The sequence below is a fragment of the Schistocerca nitens genome, chromosome 1 (assembly GCF_023898315.1).
Source record: "Schistocerca nitens isolate TAMUIC-IGC-003100 chromosome 1, iqSchNite1.1, whole genome shotgun sequence".
In the NCBI taxonomy this organism is placed as follows: domain Eukaryota; kingdom Metazoa; phylum Arthropoda; class Insecta; order Orthoptera; family Acrididae; genus Schistocerca; species Schistocerca nitens.
The window spans coordinates 516,059,027-516,075,312 of NC_064614.1; the positions used below are offsets into that span (position 1 = coordinate 516,059,027).

At 43.2% G+C, this 16,286-nt stretch overlaps 1 protein-coding gene across 3 annotated transcripts in view; it reads left to right on the forward strand.

Annotated features, from left to right (window-relative positions):
• The first annotated feature begins 14,584 nt into the window (after positions 1-14,584).
• The window catches only part of LOC126253245 (peptidoglycan-recognition protein SD-like), a 214,415-nt gene continuing 212,713 nt past the window's right edge, over positions 14,585-16,286 (forward strand). For all 3 annotated transcript variants that reach the window (XM_049954451.1, XM_049954458.1, XM_049954441.1), the window contains exon 1: positions 14,585-14,718. In XM_049954451.1, coding sequence (XP_049810408.1) covers positions 14,661-14,718 — 58 coding nt within the window. In that variant the 5' untranslated portion in view covers positions 14,585-14,660. The remainder of the gene's footprint in view (positions 14,719-16,286) is intronic.

Here is a 16,286-nt window from a genome sequence, read left to right on the forward strand (position 1 = left end):
GAGGTTCAGTACGGTAATGCATGTTTGTCACAGCAGCAAGTCTACCAATGGAGTAGGAAGCTCGCAAATGGTGTGACTTCAGTGGAAGATGCTCCTCGTCCAGGTCAGGCACAAAGAGTTGTGACTCCATAGAACATTCCAGAAGTTGAAGCCATAGTGAAGGAAAACTGTAGAGTGACACTGAAAGACATTGTAGCATGTTAACAGTTTAGTCATGGGTCAGCACACCACATTGTGCATGATGTGCTCCAGTTTCACAAAGTGTCTGCAAGATGGGTGCCACGGCAGCTGACTCCTGAAATGAGAAAACGACGTGTTGATGCTTGTGAAGAACTTCTTCGGCGCTTTGAATGAGAAGGTGATGGCTTCCTTGCAAGAATCGTTACTGGGGACGAAACCTGGGTTCACTTCCACTAACTAGAAACGAAGAGAGCGAGCAAGGAATGGCGCCATTCCTCGTCACCAAAACCAAAGAAGTTTCGAACAGAACCATCAGCAGGGAAGGTTATGCTGACTCTCTTTTGGGACGAAAAAGGTGTCATTTTGGAGCATTACATGCCTAGAGGGACCACTGTTACCAGTGCATCATACATAGATCTCCTAAAAAATCATCTGCGGCCTGCAATTAAATCAAAGCAACGTGGATTGCTGTCAGAAGGTGTCATTTTGCAACATGACAATGCAAGGCCCCACACTGCCCGTACAACAGTTGCAACAATCACAGACCTGCATTTTGAGTGTCCTCCTCATCCACCATACTCACCAGACCTTGCCCCAAGTGATTTCCATACGTTTGGACCACTCAAAGACAATGGGAGGAAAGAAGTTCCGTTCTGATGAAGAGGTACGCCACGCGGTGCATGAGTGGTTGCGTGGACTACCAAAAGAATTTTTTTCTAAGGAATTTATGCACTCTGTAAGCGCTGGAGGACTTGCATTGAGCCTGGGGGAGATTATGTTGAAAAGTGATACAGCTTTGTACCACTTCTGCACAATAAATAATATTTAAAAAATATTTAAGATTTTTGTTTTACTCAGCCTCGTATAACAAATCTCTAGGTACAATATGGATGGCGCTTTAGGAGCTTAAGAGTCCCGTGCAGCAAATGTTTTTGTCAGCACTGTCGCGGTGCGTGGTCCTTCTGCTGTTTTTTTTTTCTTTTTTTTTTCCCTGCTGGCTCACGCAGAAAGATTCTTAACTCCAGTGCTTCTCGCTTGTCCATACATTTTGAGGACTGCTGCGTCATCGTCACCTCACGCACCGTGCGGGAAGGACGTTATCTTTGACTCACTGCAATTATATAATTTTTTCTTTTACATCTGAAGTGTGCTGTTGGAGCAAAGAAGCTTCAGTCTATTTCAGTGAGAAATGGTGAGCTATTCCAGTTCTGTTTTTGACAGTCTGCGAAACTTCAGTTTCACGTACATGCAGCACAATTGATTTTCTCTACAGAATATTCTTTTCAGCTCAAAATATTTTCGTCAAAATAATAGTGAAAATAAAGAAATGCCAATGGTAACGTACGCTACCAACACACCAACAAGATGCTCTAATGATACAAGGCGAGAGATGTAGTTCGTAAAGTGATGCCCTCCATCAAGTGATGCTGCAATTCCTCGCAGTTAGCCTATTCAGCTAACATTTCGTGACACGTATACAACGTCCAGTAACTACTGTGTAGTTGACAGCGACAGTAATATGTTAAATGGACATCCTTACTTACTTAATTCACTTAATAACTAAGAACGTACCATAGTCTTCACTTAATTAAACGTTTCTTTACTATAATTTTAAAAAAGGCTACAAGGATGAATGAACCGGAATTCTACTTAGTTTTTAATCTTCTTCAGCCTCTCGAGCTGTGATTCACACGGTGGGCTCTTACTCAGGATTCATGAGGGACGGAGTTCAAAGACCACACAACCATCAGAATTTCAATAGTTTCTCTGATTCATTTCAGATGAATGCCGAGATGGTTCCTCCTGTTAGGGCATGGCCTTTTCCTTCCTTAGTCCTTCTGCTATCCGAGCAAGTGCTTCGTCTCCACTGGTCTCGACATCGAAGAGTCGCTAAACTCAAGTTTTCCTCCCCTCTGTTTCCTTTAGGAGCTACGTGTTAGTCGTACTTTGCTTTTCCTGTTATCCTTCTTATCAACAGTATTTGAAAGCATAATCCTCTACACTTCGACAAAGCATCACTTTTCTAAACTTGCGTCCTATTTTTAGCATTGTCACTAACATACTACAGCTTGAATACTTACTGATTGTCTCAGCACGTACATCGTACAAACAAGGCGGGAGGACCATTGTGATACTCCTGAATGTTAATTACTATAAATTACGAACAATAGAGAAAGGTTTTAACCCTGCGTCGATTTCGATTCATTGAGAGACGGAGCACACTCTCGGACTGTAGATGAAATCGGCCACGTCCTTTTCGAAGGAATTATTCCGCATCTGCGTTGAGTAATTCAGTCAAACCACGGGAACCATAAGAATGGATGCTAGGACGAAGAGCTGAACTCCGTTGCTCCTGAAAAGCAAGTCCACTGTTTCGCCATCGTTCCAATTCGCTCTCAAATGGTTCAAATGGCTCTAAGCACTACGGGACTTAACATCTGAGGTCATCAGTCCCCTAGACTTAGAACTACTTAAACCTAAGGACATCACACACAGCCATGCCCGAGGCAGGATTCGAACCTGCGACCGTAGCAGCAGCGGGGTTCCGGACTCAAGCGCCTAGAACCGCTCGGCCACAGCGGCCGGCCAATTCGCTCTACCCGAAGCAATGTACGCTCCGAGCTAGTCATCATATCTTACATAAAAATATCATACAAAAGGAAGAGAAAATTAAACCATGTGGTTATAACATTTGGAATGGAAAATAACTGTAGCAAGTATGATTAGAAGAAAAAACGGAAGTTTGAGGAAACGAAGATTCTTCATGCGACCGTGCAAAACGATGAACCGTAAGCTAAGTGAAGTTGGCCGCTTAACACAGGGGCAGACGGATAAATAGCACGGCCACTGCGGGCTTAGAGGATGTGAGAGGGGGGATGTTTTATTGTGTGTCTACCAGTACTGACAACTCACGGGCGTGCGCGACTCGTACCGATCAGCTGCTACGGTATAAATTTTGACACTGAAGTAACATGGGTTCATGAATGCGAGTTACAGAGATCGTGATTCATGTGACTGTGATGTCTGATTCATGTCTCATGTTTGGGGTTGCAGAGGATGACGGCGATCTGAAACAAGAACAGTCGACACGAAGTGATTCGAATGGTTTCGCCTTTTAACGATCAGCAATTACGGTCCGTTGGTCAACATACCGCGCCCTCTCATAGCTAGTCTGTTGGGGACTCATAACGTACTGATTTATGTAGGTTACCAGTTAATAATATCGTTACATACGGCCCTAGGAGTCACCCCACAATTCCAGTGTTCGCTCTTGAGCAAGAAAGCTTGACGACCACTGATCTAAAGGGCCACGAGTTCTGAAAAATGCTATATTTTTTTAAAGAACAATCTGTTTGATGAAAGGCACTCGATAGTTAAAGTGGTTCATTCAGCTGTTAGTGACCTATTTCTCCTATTAGTATTACATCCCACTGCGACTTTACGTCCTTGCTAGAAGGAGTGACACAGGCTGCTTGTCAATACGGCGCGAGACTGTAAATATTTACCTGCGTGGTCACCGAGCGCCTGCCTCAAACCTGATTAGATAACCGGCTCATGGCGACGTCAACGCCTAAGCCAACGGTCTCTCATGAAGGATCGCTGACGCAGAGAAGCTAAATATGGCTGATTATTTGACTCTTTCGTGTGATAAGGCGAAGAACATACAGGCTACGGAAGTTTCCTCTTGCGAAGTAATCCATCGATACCATATACTCTGATGTGCCGAAACGATATTACCACCTGTTAGACAGCTAGTTTGTCCGTCTTTAGAACTAAATACATCACTAATTCTGCGTATCAGGGATACGAGAGTTTATTGGTAGGTTTGTGGAGGTACGTGGTGTTAGATGTCTACGGACAGGTCATAATTCGCGTAAATAACGGGCCAGTGATTTGCGTACGCGGCGATGGCGCCCGGTAGCGACCCAGACGGGTTCCATAGGATTAACATCGGGCGAAATCAGTCACCGAGACATCAACTTGAGTTCACTATGCTCTTAAAACCACTGTAGTACGATTCTGGCTCAGAGAAACGGTACATTATATTGCTGAAAGATTACATCGCCGTCGGGGAAGACATCAAGCATGAAGGGTTCGTAGCAGTCAGCGTTTCTTCAGTTACTGCCACAGGTACCATGCATGTGCAGGAGAATGTCTCCCATAGCATATAACTGCTCCCACTAGCCTGCGTCCACAGTGCGCTGAAAGTTTCGAGCCGCCGTTCACTCGATGACGGCGTTTGTGGAGACGACCATCCATCTAGTGTAGCAAAAATGTGGTTCACCCGAAGAACCGACACATTTCCATTGATCGACGGTCGAATCCCAACGGTCCCGTGCCCACTGTAATCGTAATTGACGATGTCGTTGGGTCAACATCTGAACACGTAGCGGTGGTCCGCTGCGGAGCTCCACGTTCAACAACGTAAAATGAACGGTGTGCTCCGAAACACTTGTGCGTCCGCCAGCGTTGTGCTCTTACGGCAGAGATGCCTCAGGTCACCATCTGTCCTACTTGACAGAGTAGACAAGCCTCCGAACTCCAAGTTCTGAGAATAGTCGTGGACGTCCAACCATTAACCACATAGTGGTTGTTTCACTGTACTTCTACGTCTTTCCGTAGATACCTATGAGAGTAGCGCGTGAACATTCGACCAGCTTCGCCGTTTTCGAGGTACTCATTCACAGACTTTGCGTAATAATAATCTGTCGGTTGACAAAGTCGCTTATCTCAATGGATATACCCATTTGCAGCCCATATCTTCGCTATGGTGATACCCCGTCCGTGTCTGCTCCGCTTACACACTTTTGTTAGCGCGTCATGTGCCCGCAAAGCCACCAGGCAGCATCCAACTTCGTGGTGGGTAGTGGTCACAATGTTTTGATTGACCAGTATATGTCACTGCTGTGTTTCGCGCAAAACCACTTGCCCGAGTCCAGTCTGATTCTACTCAAATGGTTATTAATGAAAACTATCCTTAGTCCAGAAAAATGTAGATGGAGCTGATTTCGGAGTAGTTTTAATAGCTTCATTGAATACAACATATTCTGCATTTTCAATGTTGTCTTTGGATTTAATTATAAGATGTGAGTAGTATAGATTTGACAGGGTCGAAGGCAGATTCATGTTTAACGTCCTGTTGACGACGACATCATTTAGGACGGAGCACACGCTGATAATTGATCAAAGATGGGACAGAGAATCATGACTACTGCGTCACGTTGCTCAGTTTGCACTGACGATAAAGTACTGACAACTATCAGTCGAAAAGTTCGGTCTTGTATCGGATGGTTAACTCGAAGCAAATTTTAAGGTATTTTTTTCTGAAATGGATATATCCTAGATTTTTCATTCTTTATCCACGCAGCTCACGTTACTCAGCACCACCGATTTGTTCCGTCTGCTATGAGCTGAGTTCTTAGTATCGGAATCAACAAACTTCACTCACTGTTTGACGTCATTCGTATAAATCATTTGGAGGTGTGCTGAATAAACATGACACTAGACCACACAGAACTAAGATGGAGCTTCGAATCCAATCGAGGACACGAAATGTTAAGAATTCGACTCTTATCCTAAAGATCTTTTGAGTCTGGTTCAGTTCAGCTGTCCTGGTTAGGTCCTGTCGCCAACAATATGACGCCAGATGAACCCTGGTGTCTTTGCTGACATCCAGATACTCCCTCTTTCTTGTGTAGCCATTCTCAAAACAGCACTACAGTGTTGACAACTGATTGCACGTTATCCACCTTCACTTAACATGAAGTCATCGACAGACGATCTTCGTTTATAGTTTCAATTTAAATTCATATGGATGCCTTCATTTAACTTCTCACTTTTTTTTAAATGGAAGAAATAACAATTCTCTTATTTGGAACATAATGATTCAGCTTTTATTATTCTGCACTGCAGATGACACTTTGACACTTGACAAAATCTGCCTCTGTAGGCACTGACGCAAACGTCTACTTCTGCCAGCCACCAACTCCAGATGCATCTTTCACACTGTGAGTATGAAATACTGAGCCGGACTCCTCGAAGACCCTGCATTCATTTCTGCTCGAAAGACTTTGACCTGTACCCGTCAGTAAGGTAACTCGCTGACTAGTTAATGTGCAAAGTGAATTTTCTATGTGCCCCGAAGGCAATATTCTGTGATGTACATCCATATCCACATCTATACTAACATTATAAATGCGAAAGTAACTCTGTCTGTCATGTTTCCAGCTCTAAACCACTAAACCGATTTTGACAAAATCTGGTATGGGGATAGCCTGGACGCTGAGGAAAAACAATAACTGCTTTAGAAAGTATGTAGTACATGATATTTATTGATTTGAAGAATACAACACGAAATATGGAATGATAATTACTCTTCGAAATGGCTGTTTACTTTTTGACTTTTGAACTTTTCATATTGGTAAAAATGCTTTAGTTATCTGATATGTTATACATAGAACGATTCAATGCTATGAATACAATGCCTTTACAATCCTCTAAGTGTTTGTTCCATACTTCCATTCTAATGTCAGTCATACGGCCGTCGCATTTTAGCCGCTGCCTGTCACGCGACGTTATAACCTCTAGCAAGGGAACGATTTGTGGGAACATCTCGTAGTATTGTTGTTAGCGTTACTATCTCTCGATTGGGTTCGATTCCATGCTGGTCCGTTTTTGTCCACTCGCGACTGGATGTATGTGTTGTCATCATCATTTTATCATCATCGATACGGAAACTGCCGATGTGGCTTCACATAAAGTGTCTTGCATCAAGTTCCCGAACACTCTCACTGGGGTCTCCTGGAAAAAAAAATCATCTGCTATTGCTCTGGTGGCAAAATCTGACATCCATTACTGGGTGAGCCAGAAAAGCTCCTAAGAAATCTAATTCTATAAGAATGTAATGAATCGAGTCATCTTTGAAATATAATTAGAAAATATAATGCATGCTTTCATATTCGACATACAGCAAAATAACAGAAACACATTCGTTATGAACCTACATACCGGCAATGCATCCATTTTTATACATACGTATCTACACCACAATATAAACAAACATAAATTAGTAGCTTAATTACTCACCGTCATTCGTAACAAAAGTACTGATATGCGAGCGCAGCCGTGGGTATCAGCTAGTACATTCATAATTTGACAAGGTCCAAATTTAGCTAACGTACCTTGGTTTCCGCACGACGTAGCGCAGCGAAACAGTCACATTATTGGAATACGGACGTGCTTGTGGGTGAATCTGGATTTGAGGCAAACATATAATTTGTGTCGCGAGTAACGCAGACATCTCTTACACGTCATAAATAATTCAATATATAGTATGAAATTAATAGCTACTGAATAGAGGAGCACATACGCATAATTTTTCTAACTCTGGCCTCGTATAAAATGTTCATGTGGCAATGTTGGTAGAACTGTGTTGGGCTTAGCTCCCAGAGCATCATCCTGCAATTTTTGCGAGAAGTTTAGGTATCCCCATTGAAACTACTTTTCGTGAAGATGCGCATGTCATTAACAAAAGGTATATTGCTCCGTTAAAAAGCATAGCTGTTTCAATATTTCGTTAAAATGATTCGAAAGCTAACAGCAAAGCATAGTACTCTAATACTCGCCCCTTGGTATATTACTACTTTATAGAAGGCTGACAACACTAAGATAGGTTTGTAAATGAACAAAAAAGATTAAAATTAAGTACAGTGCAACGTATATAAATTCCAATAAACAGAGCTTCATTGAACGGCTCAGAAAAGCGCTTAAAATAATGATTGCGTTGTTGTCTTACACTTAGACATGCATGGTCAACAAAAATATATATCATTCGGCAGTAATACGTCACTCAGCATGTGTGTGGATACAGTGCTTTGAAAAGAAAAGTTTTACCTGGATGTAATCCACCTCTAACAAAGTACTCCTGCATTGTTTCATCGCCATTTTGTAGAATGTTGCGCGAAAAGAAACCAAATGCAAAGATTTCGATTAGAAAGTCGTAATGAGCAACAACGCACAATGTCAATGTTTTAAACGTAGATTCTTATAGGCTCAGAACAGATATTTATCATTACTTGAAAAGCCCGCAGCCATGAAATATCTGATTTTTTAAAGAACGAAGTTCATTAAGTATTTATTCGAGCTAATCGTTTTTCTTATCACTGCACACGCTAGGGACGAAAACTTCTCACAATAGGCAGCAGTTTGTGCCCGCTATGAGTCAGGCTAAAATTGTAAAATATCAAATTAGATACTTCAGTTTGTGAAAGCCCGATGCTTGACGCCATTATAAGGGTGTCAATTAACACAGAAATTTAAGTAATATATTTCATGAAAGAATTTGTATCAACTGAGAATATGCTTGACACAAATTTATGGAGAGTTACACAAAATTTATCCAAAATAACGACATGTGCCCATGAAGTCCTTCGCGCCAGCACCATTTAGAAAAGATTCTGACTACAGTAAGAGTGTGAACTGCGAAATTAAATTTAACCAAGTCCCGCGCGCAACGGTTTCGACCGCTTCCCGGTTCGCGCCACGTCACCCAAGCAGGAAAAGGGAATGCGCTTATCGAGCCTTCGCCTCCGTTCTTGTTTAAAAGATAATGCTTCACATTCTAGTCGCTTCGCTCCAATTTTCAATTCGAAAATCTGAATATAAAATGGAAATTTGAATTCGAAATTGGCTCTGAGAATCTATTATACCGAATCAATGATTCCAATATACTCCCACAGCCTGGACTGCGAAGAATCTGGGAAGACGTCAGCTAGTACTGCCAGAAGGAAAGAAGTCTGCAGAGTAGAAAACTAAAACGCAGTCTCGGTTGGCGGAGAAATGACATCGTTCCATTTGTATTAAGTTGTAACAGGTGACTGCGAGCTACATATCCGTCTTCTCAGCCAGGGAGACAAAGAGCGTCAAACACGGAAACGCATAAAAAGTAATCTACAGGACGTACAGTGCAAAAGACACTTCTTAGAGTACGGCTGCGTCAGAAAGAGCATTCAGCCATAGACATGCGAACCGAAATCATTATGAGCGACTCGACAAGTGTAAACCCTACACTTAAAGCGGGAGACCCCTGGTACGGGCCGGCCGAAGTGGCCGTGCGGTTAAAGGCGCTGCAGTCTGGAACCGCAAGACCGCTACGGTCGCAGGTTCGAATCCTGCCTCGGGTATGGATGTTTGTGATGTCCTTAGGTTAGTTAGGTTTAACTAGTTCTAAGTTCTAGGGGACTAATGACCTCAGCAGTTGAGTCCCATAGTGCTCAGAGCCCTTTGAACCATTTTGAACCCTGGTACGGAAAGCAGCAAGTAAATAAATACACGAAACTTTTGACAATGCTAGATCACCAGTGTAGTATCAAATAATGAATGTGTTCGACTGAAAATCCTTGTTTATTTCTTCTAACCCTTAAAACCATGATGTATTTAACGCGAGAGTGTAAAAAATGGTTCAAATGACTCTGAGCACTATGGGACTTAACATCTGTGGTCATCAGTCCCCTAGAACTTAGAACTACTTAAACCTAACTAACCTAAGGACATCACACACATCCATGCCCGAGGCAGGATTCGAACCTGCGACCGTAGCAGTCGCGCGGTTCCAGACTAAGCGCCGAGAACCGCTAGACCACCGCGGCCGCGAGAGTATAACGGAGATGCTTGGTGACCTACGATGGTGCGCTGAAAAGTAGCGCCTACAAATTTTTTTATGTAAAAACTCTTAAAGCTTTTTAACTAAAACAAACGTTGTATTGTATGTTAACCGAGGGCCTAGAAACGACGGAGAGACTCCGTCCCCGCCGCATTCGCAGTGGTCCACAACCACACGACGACTATCGCAGTCCACTTCACCCCTCCACCACCCCACACCGAACCACTATTTCAGGGTTATTGTGCGGTTCGGCCCCCCGGTGGATCCCCCAAGGGAACGTCTCACACCAGATCAGTGTAACCCCTATGTTTGCGTGGTAGAGTAATAGTGGTGTACGCATACGTGGAGAACTTGTTTGCGCAGCAATCGCCGACATAGTGTAGCTGAGGCGGAGTAAGGAGAACCAGCCCGCATTCGCCAAGGCAGATGGAAAACCGCCTAAAAACCATCCACAGACTGGCTGGCTCACCTGACCTCGACGGAAGTCCGCCGGTCGGATCCGTGTCGGGCACCAGGCGCTCCTTCCCAGTCCTGAAAGCCGCGCGTTAGACCGCACGGCCTTCTGTGCCTTTATTCTTTATGTTTACATATTAATTTCTCAACAGAGTTACCCTGCCAACGATCATATTTCTCCCAACGATGGACCAGTTTATTGATGCTGTCATTATAGAATTTTGATTTTGTTGACGGAGCCACAACCTCACCTCTGCTTGCACCGCTTCATCACTACTGAAACGAAGTCCTCGAAGTTGTTCTTTAAGTTTTGGAAACAGATGGAAATCGGATGGGGCCAAGTCAGGAGTGTATGGAAGATGATTGATGACAGTGAAACCAAGGCGTCGGATTGTTGCAGATGTCGCAACGTTCGCGTGTGGTCTGGCATTGTCGTGCTAAAGGTGAGGGCGCTCCGTGTGTGGACGAAATCTTCGAATTCGCAACTCGATTACAGCACGCTGTTTCTCGCCCACTGACATAGTTATTTTACTCACCGCTATGTTACACGTTACCGTACGGAGCCCTCTAGCGGCAGAGGGCTGCAAATATGTAGACATAAAGTATAAAGATGTATCATGTTAATAGCGTTTGATTTTTTTAAAAAAAAGCTTTGAACTTTCACATAAAAAATTTAGAGGCATTACTTTTTAGCACGCCCTCGTAGTTTACGTTGCATTGCCAAATAAAATGCGAGACGCTTGAAGTAAACCTACGCCATACATTATATTTTTGTGTTCGGAGAACAAGGTGAAACTTTCCCCGTCCGCCATCGACATACTGTATTTCTAGGTACAAAATGCGTTAATTTATTGTTACACACAGCCCACTTAGGTCGATGCACTACGTTCAACCGTTTTCAGTGACCAGTTTTGATCAATAAAGTAGAATTTTAACTTTACAAAATATCCATCTATAGCTGCCGTAACTTCTTCATTCGATTCGAATCATTTACCAGTCACAAATACACTGAAGACCCAAAGAAACTGGTACACGTGCCTAATCCCCCCGCGAGCACGCAGAAGTGTCGTAATACGATATGGCATGGACTCTACTAATGTCTGAAGCAATACTGGAGGGAATTGACACCACGAATTCTGCAGGGCTGTCCCTAAATCCGTAAGAGTATGAAGTGGTGGAGATCTTTTCTGAGCAGCACGTTGCAAGGCATCCCAGATATGCTCAATAATGTTCACGTGTGGGGAGTTTGGTTGCCAGAGGAAGTATTTAAACTGAGAAGAGTGTTCCTGTAGAAATTCTGGACGTGTGGAGTGTCCTGCTGGAATTGCCCAAATCCCCACTTTATCGCTCTCTCGGAGATGCTGTGTCCCATTGCTCGTGTTCCTAATATAACACCACGTTCAAACTCACTTAAATCTTGATAATCTGCTATTGTAGCAGCAGTAACCGATGTAACAACTGCGCCACACACTTTTTGTCTGCCGGCCGGGGTGGCCGAGCGTTTCTAGGCGCTACAGTCTGGAACCGCGGGACCGCAACGGTAGCAGGTTCAAATCTTGCCTCGGGCATGGATGTGTGTGATGTCATTAGGTTAGGTTAGTTAGGTTTAATTAGTTCTAAGTACTAGGGGATTGATGACCTCAGAAGTTAAGTCCCATAGTGCTCACAGCCATTTGAACCATTTGAAGTTGTTGTCTTATATAGGCGTTGCCGACCGCAGCACCGTATTCTGTCTATTTAAATATCTCTGTATTTGAATATGCATGGCCTATACCAGTTTCTTTGGCGCTTCAACGTATATTTGTATGTTGGAATACGTGAAAGCGAGAAGGTGGCAAATTTGATTTATGCTGTTGTTGTTCTAACGAGTCGCGTCTCTATTCTGTCGCTATCTCCAAGCACCTATGTGGGCAGGTACATTGTACTGACTAATTAAGATTTTTTGCCCTTTTACTATCACTGAATATTCTCAACAACCTTTTCGTTCCCTTCGTTCGAAAGACTTATTGTCACAGCATTCTCTAGTTACTGTTTTACTCTTTAAGGGATAAAAAATGTGAAGAATCCCTTTCGCATCCTTCTGACCGCAACCTTTGAAGTACTTGAAATCGGCAGCACCTAGGTAATACTATCCGGATAGATAATCATCCACATTAACAAACAGGCAGACATATCAGTTTCACTATTTTTGAAATTGTTGTGATATTCGTGATCACCTCTGCTTTTGACCAGCATTCAAGAAATGTGGAAGTCACCTCCACAGATCTTCCTCATGTCAAATGTTCCGAGCCTATTCTTCCCACGTGCCTAAGGTCTCATCTTCGTCATATTAACGGCTGTTCTTCCATAACCACACAACACACATTCTCGATTTTTTCATCGTTGTTGCAGTTTTGGAGAATCTTTTATATGCATCGTCTTCAAGAGACGCACGATCATGTTTTGCTCGTTTTTTTAAATGCTGGAAAACGTGGAACAGTCTCCTTAAAACCTTCACTACTTGAAGATATCTCATTGGCGATAATCTGTCCAAAAGAATGTGATATTCCAGCTTAGTCTTTTGAGCAAAACATAGAAAAGACGAGTATTATAAACACACAAAAATAAGATTGTTCTGCAAACGTAATTGCACAACTTATTCCAAAATTACAATCACGCAATTTCATATACATCGACGTCTTCTCCGCACCAGCCCCTTTTCAAGTTCCCCAAGTAACTACAAATGCAAGATGACTCACGTAAGAGGCAACACATATTTTACTTCCTGAACGGTTACAGATATCGGAACGAGCTTTTCCGCAATTGATAGTAAGCTGCGTGCCACGTAATGTTTTGTATCGATAATTCTGTGACTGCTTATACCAACCGAGAAACTGAAACAAGTATGTTTTTTAATGGAACCGTATACTTTTCATAATTGAGTTCACTAGCTCTTGGAAAGATGGTTAAGTGATATAGCGCTTTTTAGTATTGACGTTGAAAACTTTCGCAAAAGAGTCCGCGAAATACACTAAAACTGGAAAGCCATACGGCCAGAGTCGGCTATTGTACCAAGCAGAGCTCTCATCCCAGACCAGTAGTTATATGCAGCAAAGCAAGCCTACGATACTAAGACAAACCTCCTAGCCTGTACGACATAGACACAGGCTCAGGTATGGTTTTTTTGTATGGAACTATGGCACATGCTAATTTTCTGGCTCATCAAATGGGGCTTAGGAAAACTATTGCAAATGTGTGTACGTTTCCAGGTTTTTGTGGAAACAACTACAGTTTCTTCACGCAGTTTTCTCGTTACCATTTCGACAGCATTTGTTTGACATTCGCCGTATAAAAGTGGCATGTCAAGCTCCTATGCATTGGTGTATACGTCTGCATGCAAGAAATGTCGCAACAGAAATGACTTGCCGATAGACAACAGTTTCTGTTAGTTCTGCAGTGCAGACTTTGATATCGAAAGTCATGATACTACGACTTTTCCTGGCGTGAGCGTATTTACAATTCAACAGCCGCTTTTGACCGACGAACGACTTTCTTTCCAGTTTCATATTTCTCAGTTTCTTTTGAGAAAAGTTTCAACCTCAAAATTGACAAACATTATATCTCTGAGCTCGTCGTTTCAAGCGTTTTTGGGTGCTGTTAAAAAGTATATCGTTCTATTCAAAAAACTCATACTTGCTTCAGTATCTCGATCGATACAAAAGTTAAGATTCTTGCAATTTACATGCCCCTTGGCGTACCATCATCTGGCGGAAACCTCGTTTCAACACCTCGAACCGTTCATGAAATGAAAATGGTGTAACCGTGACTCAAATGGTTCAAATGGCTCTGAGTACTATGGGACTTAACATCTGTGGTCATCAGTCTCCTAGAACTTAGAACTACTTAAACCTAACTAAACTAAGGACATCACACACATCCATGCCCGAGGCAGGATTCGAACCTGCGACCGTAGCGGTCACGCGGTTCCAGACTGAAGCGCCTAGAACCGCACGGCCACACCGGCCGGCTTACCGTGACTCACCCGGTAGATTTAGAGAGATAATGTCACTTAACAGATACAGTGCAGGACAGTCTGAATATGTTGACATAACTGAACACATGTCCAAAGAAAATTTTTTTTGTAGTCAGTACGAACGCTGTAAACGTTGCTGTCACTGGTCCGTAGCCGGAGCACTCTTCGCAGTTTGTCTTCAGACGAGTGAAAGCGGGCTGTGGTAGAGTGTAGCGGTTGGCAAGCCTGACGTCTCCTTCGGCGGTGATTGCGTGGCGTGGCGAGGGGAAGCGAGGCGTCGGCAGTCACTAAGTGGCCGGCGTGTGGTGCGGTACGGTGCTGTGGAGTGGTGAGGTGTGGCGTGTACACTGAGCGATGAGCAACTGCAACACGGGTGCGGGCGCCGCCATCCTGTCAGCCCGCGCTGCCGCAGGTACTGTCACTGTTGTGAGCGCGCCTCCCCTACACAATTCGTGGGAGTTCGTAGTCGGCGTACCGACGCATGTCGCTTTGGTTGTCCAGTAACATTGGTGTATTCTATTCATGTATGCGATGCTGTTGTCCCGAGAGTATTTTATTTTGTTCCCGATTTCTCAAGTCCAGTAAACTACTCGTTTTTTCTATGTAATGAACTGTTATGACTTTAACAATTGTAGTAAAGTCATTGTAGTGCCTAAGAATCCCGCGTACTCGGTTCACTAGACAAACAATCAAACAAGTCGTATTAATGAGTTTTATTACAATAAGAAAATTACAATACTTTGGCAGTTACACAGATGTATCGCAAGCAAAGGGCGACATACTAAATAATCGGTCTTTGCAGTGACTGCTGATCATTAACTGACAAAAGTCTGTCCTGAACTGCTATCGATGTCGCTATCGCTGCCGCTGCTATACAAGTGGGTAATCTTGAAGCTGCTATTGAACTGGGCCTTCACCAGTCGGTCGCGGCGCTTGTGTCCTCTTCAGCTAGGGCCCGCTGCTGTCGCGTTGTCATCCTGGAAGGGAGGTCGGTCAGTGTGCGATTGGCTGACTTCTTCTCACAGCCTTCTCTGCTTTGTCGTTCCCGACTGGCTTGCCGGCGCTTGACTTTGCACCGTAACAGTCATAGAGTAAGATTCAATACGTAAACAAATCAACGGTATTGAGGAGACAGCCACCATACTGCAGATGTGTTCAGCCAGTGATGAAGCAACAATGGCGATTATAAAGTTAATGGTTTGTACGAAATAAAATGAAAATTAATCCGTTTGAAGTCAAAGAGAGTTTTTTTTTCTTTTTGCCCAAATATATGTCAATTTTTCGACGTAGCGCAGTCTTACGGTCAATTCGCTTTGTCAAACGCTTTCCACCCCTGAAGTATGAGTATAGGAGGTCAACCAAATGCTCATTTACGGCCATCATTGGATTCAAAACGCTTTACACCCACAAACGTGTCCAAATGTGGAGCAACAAATTATACACAAATAGCAATTCACTACTTCTGTGGGTTCTGCTAGGCGCTAAGAAACAGGCGTAATCTCTCTTACTTGCTACCAACAGCCCACACTTTGTTAGGAGACTGCGGAAGAAATCTGGTGAATGTTATGGACGTTTCGTTCTTCAAATGCTTAGTTTTTCATTACTTTTGAATACATTGTGGGATTGAACAGTGATCAATGTGTTACAAATATTTACTATCAAAGACAGTCTTGATCACAATTTGTTTATTACGGTGACCGGTTTCGGCCACTACTGTGGTCGTCTTCATACCAATGAGTAATAACCTCCTTCTGCTGGAGAATCAGTAGTGATTCTCCAGCAGAAAAAGGTTCTTACTCATTGGTCTGAAGATGACCACAGTAGTGGCCGAAACCGGTCACCGTAATAAATAAATTGTGATCAAGACTGTTTTTGATAGTAAAAAAAAAACTTAGTTTTTCCATGGCCACAGCACGTTTAGGAGGCAGATGCATTGCCCTGAAGAAATAATTTTTTTTTTGTCCTGCGGTTTACACCTCT